Source organism: Vipera ursinii, assembly GCF_947247035.1.
Source record: "Vipera ursinii genome assembly, chromosome: 12".
In the NCBI taxonomy this organism is placed as follows: domain Eukaryota; kingdom Metazoa; phylum Chordata; class Lepidosauria; order Squamata; family Viperidae; genus Vipera; species Vipera ursinii.
In genome coordinates this window covers 15615874-15631324 of record NC_139525.1, presented here as the reverse complement: position 1 = coordinate 15631324, position 15451 = coordinate 15615874, and the positions used below count along the sequence as shown (strand labels likewise).

The 15451-nt window shown below is 43.3% G+C and overlaps 1 protein-coding gene across 1 annotated transcript in view; it reads right to left on the bottom strand.

Moving 5' to 3' along the window:
- The window catches only part of ARHGEF9 (Cdc42 guanine nucleotide exchange factor 9), a 195620-nt gene that overhangs the window by 18339 nt on the left and 161830 nt on the right, over positions 1 to 15451 (bottom strand). Inside the window, exon 8 of the mRNA XM_083372328.1 lies at positions 8547 to 8678. Coding sequence (XP_083228454.1) covers positions 8547 to 8678 — 132 coding nt within the window. The remainder of the gene's footprint in view (positions 1 to 8546; positions 8679 to 15451) is intronic.

The window sequence follows — 15451 nt, the reverse complement described above, 5'->3', positions numbered from 1 at the left end:
TAGAATAGAATAGAATAGAATAGAATAGAATAGAATAGAATAGAATAGAATAGAATAGAATAGAATAGAATAGAATAGAATAGAATAGAATAGAATAGAATAGAATAGAATAGAATAGAATAGAATAGAATAGAATAGAATAGAATAGAATAGAATAACAGAGTTGGAAGTGACCTTGTAGGTCATTTACTCCAATGCCCCACCCAAGCAGGAGACTCTACACCATTTCTGACAGGTGGCAGTCCAGTCTCTTTTTGAAAGCCTCCAGTGATGAAGCACCAAAATCTGAAGGCAGTCTGTTCCATTGGTTGATTGTTCTCACTGTCAGAAAATTTCTCCTCATTTCTAGGTTGAATCTCTCCTTGATCAGTTCCCATCCATTGTTCCTTGTCTGGCCTTGAAGTGCTTTGAAAGACAGGTTGACTCCCTCTGTGACAGCCCCTCAAATATTGGAGCACACATGGTGCACACACAGAGCACACTGCTTGCAACCCAGGGCTGGCCAATTATGCTTGGGGCAGGTGAGTGCAACCAGCAGTCCCAAGGCTGCAGAAGCTCTGCAAACCTCCCCAAACTTGCATGAAATTTCAATATCTAACATAACAGAAAAAGAAAAGACTTAAGAACATACCAATAAAGGAGAATATTTATAGCTTAGGGTTGAAATGAGGGGTTCTTGGTGCTCTTTGAGTATGAACTGGGCTACCCTACGTGTTGCATTTATATGGTTCCTGGTTACTGTAGCTCTTTTAGTTGTTAATTAGGGTGTTGATGGCTGACTATTAAGTGATTGTTTCTTTCTGTCACCATTCTCTGGGCTCCTAAGTACCTGTTAGGCAGATGATAAATTAGTACTCCTATTGACGGACAAAAGGGCCTGTTTCCCAGGCTTCAATCATTTCTCTAGCTACTTTTGTCTCTGCTCGGCCAACAATCATAGTAGCAGTGAAATTGAACGCATGGCCTTGTTCATTGCAATTTGAGGCTACCAATGAGTTCTGGATGAATTAGCTTTGTCCCAATGAGGACTAATTTATGCATTATCTCCAGCAGAGCAGCTGGTAGATTATAAAATGACATAAAGACAGTTAAGAGGGGTTAGCATCTCTACTACGAGTCGGCTTCCCAACCTTAAACCTCTACAGAAGGGTCCTTCAAGTAACTTCCCCAAACTTTTCTGTAGCAGAGTAGCGTGTCTATAAATGCATTTATATGTCGAAATAGCACTATGGCATATTTACGATACTGTTAGAAATATCAGAAATATAATAGCTGTGCATATTACAGTGCTACCTTTCTAATACTCAGCTCCATGCCAAATTATATTGCACAAATAAAATTTTATTCTATTGAAGTTATTATTCAATTTATGCCCAGCTTTTCTCTTTACACTGTGTAAAGGCTTCAAGGGGTGCGTGTGTGTGTGTGCGTCCGTGTGTGTGTGTGTGTGTTTTACAGATGTTTCTGTCTCCTCCTCCTAGCAGAATTCTGTGGAGTAGTCAGTGGAGAGAAGACTTGCAATTTCTCCTTCTGAGCAACGCAGGCAAGAAAGCCCTTTAATTTCACATGAAGACCTCTGCAGAAAAGAAGCTAAGGAGAAAAGAGCAGCGACGGGGGGGGGGCGGAGGGGGGGTTGGCTGCCCTTGTCTCCTTTTCAAAAGTGATGAGAGACTCCATAGCCCCGCTCCCTTTTTTATCCCAACTTCTACAAAACACAAACTCACCCAGAGAGCATGCCCCCCCTAAAAAAAAGCTACTTTTTCTTCTCTTGAGTGATCGCAGGTGTTACTGGTAACCGTGTTCACAGATTAAAACAGCTTCCCTTCCATGCTCAAGTAAGTCAGGAGCAGCCGTGGGACAACTGGGGGGCCTCTTTCAGTCCTGACGCCCCCCTCTCAATCAGATGGGAACCTTCCAAGTGCTTGTTCCAAAACCATTTTATTTATTTATTTATTTTATTTTTATTTATTTAAATTTATATACCGCCCTATTCCCGTAGGACTCAGGGCGGTTTACAGGGAAAATTAAAAGTTAAAATACATCACATACAATTAAAATCGATTAAAACTAAGACTAAAGTAATCCCTCAACCTAACTAAAACCCCATTAATTAAATAATTAAAACCCCTCAGTCTGGGCCAGATATTGTGAAAATGTCTGTTTATGTTTATTGTCTGGTCCCTGACCTCAACGAAAGCCATCAAACCAGCTGGCCATGCAATGCGATGCACTTAAAGAGATTAATTTTTGGTTTGAGGAATCAGCTGTCCAGTCACACATGACGCTCAACTTTGATCCAGTGCAAACCTGACACTGCAAGTCACAGCCTCAAACATCCAGCAGCCAATGGAAGAACTTTCCATGTGGTCTTCAGCTTTTTCCACATAAGATAAGGGTTTAGCTAATTGATGGCTAAGGGGGCTAGAGAGAGGCCTGGGAGTCTGCAACCAATATGGTTTCCCACGATCCATTATTCATTTATTAGACTCCTCCCCACCTTTATTATTTTTTAATAAAATAACTCAAGGGGGCAAACATATCTAATACTCCTTCTTCCTCCTATTTCCTGCACAACCACCACCTTGTGTGATGGGTTGAGCTGAGAGAGAGTGAATGGCCCAAAGCATGGAGCTGGCTTTCGTGCTTAAAAGCAGGACTAGAACTTTCCATCTCCTGGTGATTGGTCCAAAGTCACCCAGCCAGCTTCATGTCTAAGGTGGGGCTAGAACTCACCATCTCCTGGTGATTGACCCATAAGTCACCTAGCCACCCATGCTTAAGGTGGGACTAGAACTCATATTGGCTCAAAGTCTCTTAGCTGGCTTACATGCCTAAGGCTGCACAAGAATTTACCATCTCCCAGTGAATGGCCTAAAGTCACCCAGGCAGCTTCTGTGCCTAAGACAAGACTAGAACTCACCATCTCCTGGTGACTGGCTGAAAGTCACACAACCTATTTTCGGGGGTAAGGCAGGACTGGAACTCACAGTCTCTTGGTTTCTGAGCCAGCACCTTAACCGCTACCCAAAACTGGCTCTTATATTCCAAGCGGACCCTTTTCTTGGGGGCTTTTTCAGTATTGCTGAGGGAAAATTCTGCCCCTGAGAAACTCTTCCATTTTTCTCGCTGCACATAGGAGTCTTTTGGAAGGCTTTTTGCGCCCTGCTTTAAAAGAATGCAGAAGGCCTGAGATGGATTCTTTCAAAGCTCTGGGGGGGAAAAAAGCAAGTTGGTACTTTGAGATGCCAATGTGACTTCGTCACTTAGTTTAAAAAGCTCTCCATCATCTGTTTTGTTTCTAAGAATCATTTTAGCCCCCCCGGACGGATGTTTTCCGAAAGTGCCCATCATGTGCCCTCAAATGTGTTCCCCAGCCTGGAGCCAACTGACTCTTGCCAAGGTCCGCAGTGCACATGATGATCAAAGGAGCGAGAGCCATTCAAGACTTATCAGTAGTCTGGATATGACAAGAAGGAATGTAGAATCTTGGAAATTTCAGTAGGAACCTCAGCTCTCTTCTGTGACTGAGATGGAATTTCTCTGAGCATCTCAAATGTCTCTTCTTGGCCTTTATGCAGCCCAGCCTGAGCTTCCATTTATGGAGATAAGCTAGTAATAAATTCCTTTCCTCTGTTGGTTATATATAGCCTTCCTTCCTTCCTTCCTTCCTTCCTTCCTTCCTTCCTTCCTTCCTTCCTTCCTTCCTTCCTTCCTTGTCTTTTTATCTTTTCCTTCCTTCTTTCAATAGCTTTATCCTTCCTTCCTTCCTCCCTCCCATCTCTTTATTTTTTTCTTTGTTCTTTCAATCACTTTATCTTTCCTTCCTTCCATCCTTCCTTCCTCCCTCCCATCTTTTTATTTTTTCTTTCTTCTTTCAATCGCTTTATATTTCCTTCCTTCCTTCCTTCCTTCCTTCCTTCCTTCCTTCCTTCCTTCCTTCCTTCCTTCCTTCCTTGTCTTTTTATCTTTTCCTTCCTTCTTTCAATAGCTTTATCCTTCCTTCCTTCCTCTCTCCCATCTTTTTATTTTTTTCTTTCTTCTTTCAATCGCTTTATCTTTCCTTCCTTCCTTCCTTCCTTCCTTCCTTCCTTCCTTCCTTCCTTCCGTCCTTCCTTCCTTCCTTTCCTTCCTCTTCAAATCAGTCATGACTTCTGGCAACTGCCTGGCTTAGTCCCTGCAATTTTCTTGGCAACATTTTCAGAAGTGGTTTGCCACTGCCTCCTTCAGGACTAAGGCAGGACTAGAACTCCCGGTCACCCAGTTTGGGGCCTGGTACCTTTAACCACTACTTCAGACATGCTCTTGGGTTTCTTGTTTTGTCTCATAAATCTCTCAAACCTAGCACTGCTTCATGGGATCCCTTGATTCTCAGGCCCTGGTGAATGCTGATCTGTGGTATTATTGTGTCAAGGTATCACAGACAGTCCAACACCTGACCAACAAAACAACTGAGTTACAACTTGAAGCAGGGGCAGATCACCCTTGTCTTTATTTTAGCTATAAAGTTTACTCGATCACACAGCCTGCTGTTGGTCTAAACAGGAGAACGTCTTAAACGAATTCTAGAATTTCAACCTGTGCAATCTGTCACAGTCTGCATTTCCCCTGCATCTTTATTCCATTTTAGGTTGCAATGATACTGATGTATAGACCTGCCTCTAGAGATTCATAGCAACGCTACATAAAATAGATTTTACCAAGTCTGATTTTATTCTGTTTTATCAGAGCTCCCTTGAAAGTTGAAATGGAGAGAAGGCGAAAAATGTAAATACATTTCAGGAATGAAAAGCCCACAGATTAACAGCATGATGCCATGTAAAGATTTAGATCCAAAACACTGGGGCGGGGGGGAAGCAGCCGAATTCAAAATCATTTTGGAATGCTAAAATCAAATGCCTAGCCAAGAGGAATTTTTTTACTGATTAAACCGGTAAAAATGTCACATTTATTAAAATCACACAAGCTGCTAATACAATGGCTTGCTACAACTGGCCCTCACTTTATGACTGCGGTTGAATCACCAGGGCAAATGAGGAATTTGGGGGGGGGGTGTTACAGGTAGTTCTCGACTTACGACCACAACTGAGCCCAAAATTTATGTCACTAAGTGAGACACTGGTTAAATGACCTTGGTCCCATTTCACAACCTTGCTTGCCACAATTGCTCAACGAATCACTGCAATTGTTAAAAGTTAGTCACACGGATGTTAAATGAATCCGGCTTCCCCACATTGGCTTTGCTTGTCAGAAGGTTGCAAACAGGGATCCGGGGGACGCCATGCCCATCATAAATAGGAACCAGTTGCCAATTTTGATTGTGTGAACATGGGCATTCTGCAACGGTCGTAAGTGTGAAAAGGGGGCATAAGTCACTTTTTCAGCCTCGTTGTCACTTCGAATGGTGACTTAAATGAACTGTTGTAAGTCAAGGACTACCTGTATCAGCTTTTGACTTTGTATGGCACAGACAGCACACACAACAGAGTGAATGAGTCATTTGGATACACTTTTACTGAGACTCGGGGAACTGCATCAGAGTTAATTGAATAATCTGAAAGGAGGACCAACTTTGGCCTTGTAAACGGAACTTCCCAGCTGAAGCCATGATGCTCAGCTTCTGACACCAGACCTTATTTATTAATTAGTCCCAGCTTCAAAGATGGAGTCATGAAGAAAAGGGATCCAAGGCGGATCCACAAGAAGAATAATTTCTTTTGGCCTCCTCTGGATTCCCTGGTGAGGTGAGGGATAGACTTAAGGTAGGGATAGGCAACCTTGGCTCTTTTATGACTCGTGGACTTCAACTCCCAGAATTCCTGAGCCAGCATGGGGGAACTATGGCCCCTTCATGACTCATGGACTTCAACTCCCAGAATTCCTGAGCCAGCATGGTTCAGCTTGGAAACCTCTCCCTTTCCCCTCAGCGTGGCTGGCTCAGGAATTCTGGGAGTTGAAGTCCACGAATCATAAAAGGGCCAAGGTTACCTACCCCTGACTTAAGGTATCCTCATATGACCCGCTGCTCATGAAATCATGGCTGCTTCCTCCACCGCTACAGACCCAATCCAGAAATGAATCACCTCGACTTGATTCCATCTATACAAATTCTAAAACCCTTCCAAGAAAAATACAGTTTAGGTGCAATGGAAAATTACTAATGGGGGAGACTGATTTCAGGACTAGCTCATCTAAAACCACCTCTTGCCATTCGAGGAATCTTTTAAGCTAGATAAGATACCTTTATTGTCCATTTTACTACGAGCACACTGGCCCAGATTAAAAATGAAATTTTGATCCCTGCTCTCAAAAGAAAGTATATATCTACCCATAAACACACATCACACACACACACACACACACACTCACACACACACATGTATATGCTACATATATGCATACATACATATGTACATATACACATATTGTATATACCTATGATGATACATATGTATCAATATAAATATTAATCACTGTCCATTTTGAAGTCATAGCAGAAAGAGGAAAGTTGAGAGTTCACAAGGTTGATGCTATATGGAACAAAACTGTGGCTGAATCTGGATGTTCTGCTTCGGATACCAAAACTACATATTCATCATACTTTCCTGGAAATAAATCTAATGATAGACAGATCAATATAAATTGGGGCATGTCAATGTCCAAGTTGGAAAGATATTCTTGACTGCTGAGGCTTTGAGATTTCATTTTTTAAAAAAATGGTCTCTATCTTCTAGCTTTTGAACGCATTTTCTCCTCACGGTCATAATTTTTACTGTACATTTCCCAATAGAATTACTGCATTTTTTTACTATACATTTTGCAATGCTATCTGTATACCGTTTACAGGTAGGACATGTATTTCAGGGCATGTTCTAACACAACCATGCAATTTCTTCACAATGGAAAGAGAAGGTGGTATATCTACCCTCTAAAATTTTCAGACAAGCAAGAATCTAGCCAAAGGTTTCCTGATTACTTGTTGAAAAATTTAGCTTGTATTTGATACTCACACATTCCATCTCTTTCTCCTTCCTCCTTCCTTCCTTTTCCTTCCTCCCTCCCTCCCTCCCTTTTCCTTCCTTCCTCCCTCCCTTTTCCTTTCTTCCTTCCTTCCTTCCTCCCTCCCTCCCTTCTTCCTTCCTTCCTTCCTTCCTTCCTCCTTTCTTCCTTCCTTCCTTCCTTCCTCCCTTCTTCCTTCCTTCCTTCCTTCCTTCCTTCCTTCCTTCCTTCCTTCCTTCCTTCCTTCCTTCCTTCCTTCCACCTGTTTTTGCTGGAGAAAGTGGCTCATGAGAATAAATAAACAGCCAATGTGTAGAGGTGTACTTTCCTTTATCACTTACAATGAATGTGTGTTTCAGATGTATCTCTGGAAGGATGTAGAAAGACTGGCCTTTTCATGGATCACTGCCATGTTGTGGCCAAGGCGCTTGCACAGCTCAATGAAGCTATGAGCTAAGCCATGCAGGGCCACCCAAGACGGACAGTATAAGAGAGAGTGGAGAGTGGAGAGTATAAGAGAGTATAAGACAGTATAAGAGAGAGTGGAGAGTGGAGAGTTCTGACAAAATGTGGCCCACTGGAGAAGGAAATGGCAACCCACTCCAGCCTCCTTGCCAAGAACACCCCATGGGCACCCCGAAAGTTAAAAGACATGACCCCCAAAGATTAGCCCATCAGGGCAGAAGGTGTCTAATAGCCCTGGGAGACAGGGGAGGTCAGGTGGCGGGGGCTAGTGTGCTATGATCTTTTGGGTTGTGACGAGTCGGACAAGACTTAGCGACCAAACAAGAAGAAGAAGGAAGGTCTTTGACCTAAGATAGGTGACCATGTTTTTGGAGAAAGAAAAAACATTTTTTTAAAAAAAATCCTAAGATCATAGCAGGTGCTATAAAGGCACCACCACATCGCCCAACTAAGCACAATCAAAATGTTTTGATCTGACTCAGATCCTGTTTGGAAAAGGGAATTAATCCCCAAAGGGTTGACAATTTTGGCAATGACCATTTCTAATGGTATGTGGGAATGACCTTAAGAGACAAGGACATGGTCCATGGCTGCATTGCAGGCAAAGAAAGAAATTCAAAAGAAACCTCCCTAACTTCTCAGGCTGTAAAAGAGACGGGGGAATATTTGAACAATCAGATTAGCAAGATTCTGTTAAGACAGTCTTACAAAAAAAGTAGAATAAACTCATCTGGTCTGCTCTGCCTGGAAGGGCTGAACCATTTCAGTGGCTCAAGATTTTATATATCGCCACAATATAAAGTTGTTGAGACTCTGGAAAGAGTGCAGAGAAGAGCAACGAAGATCCCCGGAGCTTTTCAAGAAGAGACTGGACAGCCCTTTGTCTGAAATGGTCCAGGGTCTCCTGCTTGAGCAAGGGGTTGGACTAGATGACCTCCAAGGTCCCCTCCAATTCTGTTGTTCTACAAAGACAGCTGCAAAACAGGCTTTGCAGGACCCAGTACAACGTAGGGATACAGGTTGACTTGCCCTGTCTTAAACCCAAATTCACTGATCGCCCGGAGGAGACTCAAACGGGTCCTCACCTTTTTGCAAAGAACCATCTGGTGATCAAAAAGGAAGAAAACGCGCTGCTGGCTTCGTCCGTAAGGCTGATATATCCACGACATTTCTCCCGTGTAGATCAACTCAGAGCTGCGGTCCAAAATGTCCTCTCCCTGAAATGAAAGGAGAACTTAATCACCCCTCCGGATATGATTGTCCCCATTTGATTTTTGCTTTGCTTTTTTGTAAAAAGTAAGAAATCAGATGGGCCGGAAGCATAACACCAGAGCAAAGAGTTTTCCAGATTCTTACACGGAGGTTAGCTTTATTCAGAACTGGCTTCTCTTCCTTAGCTATGTAAACCATGTTTTCTATAATAGATTAGAAAGTTAAAGATACTCGGCAATTAAGCTCAATTCTCGATGAAGGCACCCATGCAAATGAGTCATTTTATTTTGTTTTCTGGGCCTATCTATGATGCTCTAATCACAGCTGACTTTGTATAGCACGAAATAAATTGAGGTTGATGCTTCATTCAACTTCCCACTAGAATTCCCAGGTATTTCCCTTTCCCAAATCCTAACCAGGTTTGGCTTATGAGACCAGCCAAGGTTAGCAAGCTGCTGCTGCTTGCTAAGGATACCTTCACCTCCACAAAGGCTTTCTTGTTTGAGATTCTGAACCGTGCAATTGCTCTCCTCTGTGAATGCGGTAATTGTGTCCATGCACATGTCACTTCACAGTTTTCTCTACCCACTCCTATTTTTCTTGCTATCTTATATTTCCTTCCCATGAAAGAAGCAATACTGTACAAAACATGGGCTGTCTTCTTTTTCAAGTTTTGCTCTCCATAATCAGAAATCCAAAAGTGTCGTAGCGCCTGGATCATTCTCAAGGGTCAGTTTGCAATGCAGCAACATTTTGAGTTGAACCTCTGTAGCCCTTGGTTGTCCAATTCAGGTAGCCCTCAACTTACAACAGTTAATTCGGTGATGGTGCAAAGTTACAACGGCACTGGAAAAAAAAGAGCTTGTGACCTTTTTTTGCACACTTACAACCTTTGCAGCTACCCTGTGGCCACATGATCAGAATTTGAGTGCTTGAGAATTGGTTCATATTTATGACGGTTGCAGTGTCCCGGCACCACGTGATTTTTCTGACAAGCAAAGTCAACGGGGAAGCCAGATTCACTCAACATCCATGTTACCAATTTAACAACTTCAGTGGTTCACTTGACAAATGTGAGAAGAAAGGTCGTAAAATGGGGCAAAATTCACTTAACCAATGTCTCACTTAGCAACAGAAATCTTGGGCTCCAATGTGGCCATAAGTCAAGAACTAACTGTAATGCACCCCAAACAGTCCTCATTTGCCCTGGTGCCATTCGAAAGACCTTGCACGGTATCTTGAGATGTTTGGAAAAAGACGCCATCTGCATTTATGTAACTGAAGTGGGAAAGATTGGAGCAGGCTCTGTTTCTATGGGAGATTTTTGATTCTGAACCACTAAATCAGAAGTCCCCAACCTTTTGGGCACCAGAGACCGGTTCGGTGGAGACAGGTTTTTCTGCAGACCGGAGGGGGCCTGGTTTTGTGTGTTGCCTGCATCCCACGGATGGGGCTTTGCTTGTTTGTGCGGCCCGGTTGCTGGCATGCCACAGCCTGGTACCGGTCCACAGACTGGGTGTTGGGGATCCCTGCTCTAAATATTCTGTAATTCTTCTACAATCCTCCGTCAATAAGCTGCCTTTTGACTTTTCCATTTTCTCCTTTACGTTATGAAAAAAGTTCCCTTGAAAAGTTTACAGCAGAATTTGGTTTAAGAGCCTTTGACTCAGCTGTAATTTTCACATCCCCCCCCCCCCTTCTAGTTTCAAAAATGAGGCTCCTCCAGGCGGCAGGGATCTAATGCATTCATGGGTCATCAAGGTTGCGTTGTTGTAGAAAATAAAGGGGGAAAAAGTGCTAAAAATAGTATATTGGCTGTGATGCTCCAGGAACAGTAAGCAAGAAAGAAAGCCTTAGGGTACAAAAATCCCCTTTATATACCTCTGCTGGATTAACAGCACCCCCTTAGACCTATCAGCATTTGGTAAAAGCCATTGTAGTATCATGCATGTCATGAGAAATTATGTCATGTTGCATTATTTCTGCAATGACACAATACACATCATGTCACTTGCCTCTCACAGATGCCCATAAATAAAGGATTACAAGGCTATGTAACTGCATATAATACATACATACTCCTTCCTTCCTGAGGTTGCTGTCACTTGGCAATGCTATCACCTCTGCTGTCTTCAGGTCCTTTGCCTACCTGGTTGATTGGTCAGTATCTGCCTGTGATCTTATTTTGCACAACCTTCTGTAGGGTTTCCTATCCAGACCCAGAGTGAGTCTAGCCTGTACACTGTGTAGCTGTTCCTGTCCCCAATGCTAGCTATTTGGTTGTGCCATCCATTGTCTGCCTGCATCTTACACCCTGCCACTATGTGTTGGATTGTTTCTTTGCAAAGTCTGCACCTCAGGTCCTATCTAGGGTGGTAGAGCTCTCCTTCAAAAGACACACCTACACAGAGTACATAGATACCGTGTGTGTGACACTCCCAGAAACATTCCCCAATGAAGCATATATATTTTTTTAATTCCATTTATATCCCGCCCTTCTCCGAAGACTCAGGGCGGCTTACAAGCTTAGCAGTAGCCTTCATTCTATGTATATGCCTGCTTATTAGGGCTTTCACACACACCCCCAAGCGGCATTATTACAAAGTCAGCTTAATTGCCCCCAACAATCTAGGTCCTCATTTTACCTACCTCGGAAGGATGGAAGGCTGAGTCAACCTTGAGCCTGGTGGGACTCAAACCTGCACTAATTGCAGGCAGCTGGTGTTACTTAAGGAGGCATTAGCCCACTGCCCCACCAAGGCTCTTATAAGACACTGATGACGTTGAGCTTATGCTGTAAATCAGGATGTGTGTGTTCACTGTACTGAATTTCTAGAGCAGACATTTCCTTTCCCTAAAACATGCAGAATGATTGGACTGGTGCCATTTATACTAAGCTAGCTTAAAAATCGGTTTGGTTCAGTGTTTGGGGGTAGGGGAGCTGTACTTTATTATCTTAATAAGTTGTTTAAATCAAGCCACCATAGGAAGTCATAATAATATTGATCTGTTTTGGGTATAACCTCTTCCATGACTATAGCCATTATGAAAGTATAATCCCATTTTAGGACTTGGCAAGCCATAGGAACTCAGCCATCAGTGAAACCAAAACTGATTATGGTCACTGTCCTGAGGTAACCTGGCCACCATATTGTCCAACCTGACCCAATCTGTGGCTCTGAGGATACTAGGGTGGAAAGTGACAGAGTTACTATTCGTCAGATGGACAGCATATAAATTTAATAAATAAAAATAAAATCATCTAGTGAACTGATGTCCAGTAAGGATCATTCAAGCCATGGCTCTGGCTCTGACACATTTATCAAATTCAGAAAGCAGCTGCTAGATGGTCTTCTACTTTATGAGTGGTCGTAGACATAGTTACGGTAAGCCTTCAGAGGATGGAATAAGGGAGCCTTCATAAAGCACATTAAGTTGCTGATACAACTCTACTTAAAGTGACCTGTCCAAGGTGCTGAAAAGATCTGTCATTACTCTTTATAGTCTCTTATAATTGGAGCCTTGGTGGAGCAGTGGGCTAATGCCTCCTTAAGTAACACCAGCTGCCTGCAATTAGTGCAGGTTCGAGTCCCACCAGGCTCAAGGTTGACTCAGCCTTCCATCCTTCCGAGGTAGGTAAAATAAGGACCCAGATTGTTGGGGGCAATAAGATGACTTTGTAATAATGCCGCTTGGGGGGTGTGTGTGAAAGCCCTAACAAGCAGGCATATACATAGAATGAAGGCTACTGCTAAGCTTGTAAGCCGCCCTGAGTCTTCGGAGAAGGGCGGGATATAAATGTAATAAAAAATAATAAATAAAATAAAATCTCACTTTGTCTTTTCAGTTCCATCATAGCCTTTGAGCTGACTTAATATAGGAATCAAATTCACACCCAGAGGTGGGTCATTTGACTTTCAAGACAGATTATATCACAAAGCCACCTTCCCAAAGCAAAGCAGCCAGACCGATCATGTGAATTAAAGGCAGGTCTTAAAGAAGGGGACAATCCAGTCCACACAGCTTGTTTGTCAGTCTCTTTTAAAACAAGGACTCTCATGCAGTGTCTAAGAAGCTAGAGATAACCAGAGTTCATTTAAGGACAAACAGAAGGCAGAAGAACTTGGACTGTCCATTTATTTAAAGACACTTAGAGAACTGTTCATCTTATGTGCCATAACTTTGGGCAGCTCACAGTAGCAGTGGTAAGAACGTTAAAGACAAAGCTAATAGAAAACAATATTCCTAAATAAATAAAAACAAAAACATGCAAGTCCCGGGCTCTAAATTAACATTTTCCAGTGGATAACAAACCCAGTCACTGAGATCCAGCCTTACCTAATTCCAGTGCCTATGAGTTGGATAGCAGCCAGCACAACACAAACAGCAGCAAACTGAGGGGCACTCAGTACTGCATAAACTGCAGCCTTCTGGACCAATTATAATTTCTGGATGGTCTTCAAGGTCAGCCCCAGGTAGAGCATATTTCAGTAATCCAACCAGGAAGTCATCAAGGCATAAACGACAATGAACAAGGCTTCCTAATCCAGTAATGGGCACAACTGGTGCACAAGATGGATCTGTGTAAAGGTCCACCTACCAGTAGCTAGGATTGCTACCTGCTCCTTCAGCAAAAGTAGTGAATCCACGAGGAGTCTAAATTGCATGCCAGCTTTGTGGAGGGGAGTGCTCTTCCCTTGAGAGTAAAATGCAACATCTCAGGACCCAGGGAGGCCCAAAACCCTGAGTCAATCCATAAACTAGCATTGAGTTGGAATCAGTTCCTCCCCATATCTGGTAGACACTGGTCAACATCTGAACAACAATGCCTGCCTGAGCAGGGATGGAGATGTGTAATAGTGCATCTTCAAGATGCTGATGTTGCTGCATCCCATCCTGCCAAACGATCTCACCCAGAACTTTCAAGCAGACGTTAAAGAAGAGCCATGAGAGACCCAAATACGGAAGCACCCCAAACAAGAATGGACTAAGGTTGGACCTCTCCTCTTCTTCCACACTAACATTCACCAGAATTCACCACGAAAGAAGGGAAAAAACCCACCCACTGCAAAACAGTGTCCTCCACTCTCAGTCCTGAAGGTGCTCCAGAAGAATCCCTGGTCCTTGGAGCCAACATTTGACAAAAGACTCAAGAGGGCAGGGCATGGCTTAGGCCCGGGGTACTTGCGAGACCACCTGCTGCCATTGTCAACCTCCCATCACCCGGTTCGCTCCCACAGAGTCGGCCTCCTCAGGGTTCCGTCGGCTAAGCAGTTCCAACTGGCGACCCCCCAGGGGGAGAGCCTTCTCTGTGGGCACGCCGACCCTCTGGAATGAGTTGCCTCCGGAGCTGCGGACGGCCCCTGACCTTCGGTCCTTCCGCCGTGACCTGAAGACATGGTTGTTCCAACAAGCAGGCCTGGACTGACTATAGTTTTAAATTTGGTTTTATTGGGTTAATCGTTGTGTATTTATTATATTTTGTTTAATTCTTTTTTAAATTTTGTATCTTATGGTTTTTTTTAACTTTTTATTGTTGTGAGCCGCCCTGAGTCCTTAGGGAGAAGGGCGGCATATAAATTTAATCAATTCAATTCAATTCAGTTGTACCATCCCCACCCAGAGTTTATTTATTTATTTATTTATTTATTTGATTTTTATACCGCCCTTCTCCCGAAGGACTCAGGGCGATGTACAGGGCAATAAATATCAAAAATACAAGATACAAAAGTTAAAAAACATTAAATAATTGTGCCCGATGCAATAAAGAGTTCATCTCCAAGAACAACCCATTTAGAAGCCAGCTGCCCAAATCCCCAGCACTTTCTCTCCTTCACCCAGATATCACACGCTATGTAAAATCTCCTTGCTTCCCAAGGGAAGCAGCATTTGGGAAGTCCGTGACACTCTAAAGGGAACCCGAGAATGCTAGAGTGACGGTGACGCAGTTAAAGATTATTATTAGCGGCAGAGAATGGCCAAATCCCACTGACTCCACAGCAGTGATGAATATGCAAATCTCCACATCTAAGAATAACTTTCCCCAATGCGGTGCAAGTAGGTGTGTGTCTGTGTGGCCCTCAGGGACAACTGCCAGAGAGAAAAAAGAATGCACAAAGGAAGATGATATAATCTTGACTTCAGGCATTTCGTTGTGAGGGAGGAAGAATTAGGCATATATGCAGTGGCTGGTAAACAATGGCCCAATGCTGTGGGCAGGTCCTGAACGCTCTCTGAGCTTGGTTGTTTTCTGGCAGATATTTCATTACCAAACTAAGTAACATCATCAGGGTTGGAAGGGAGTGGGGTCATTTTAGATGCTAGTGGCTTGCCCTGTTAAACTAACCATTTCTCTCAGGCCAACGGATCGCCTGTAGCTTTTAAACAGATGCATCTAAATCTTGCATAGTTTCAGGGGGATCGCCCGTGTCCTAAGAGCAAATCTCACCCTCCTTGAAGCAATCGCTCCCTTGGACATTAAAGAAGAGATTTGGAGATCAAGATCAAAGAGGCTCTGAAGAGCAACTTCTTTGGGGAGGGCAACTGTCTGCCATCAAGCCTCCTAGTGGGACCAAATGATCACAAATCATCCACTCAAGACATACCCCGCGGTGGTGTCAATCCAATTTAACTATGGTATCCTGCTGATAATAAATTCTTATTTGCTCCCAATGAGACAGAAAGCCCAGATCAGAGCAGGAAATATCTGCTACTGATCTAATGTTGATGAAGCCAAATGCCTCTGTAGTCCTGGGAAGGGACCTCAATGCTAGATTGG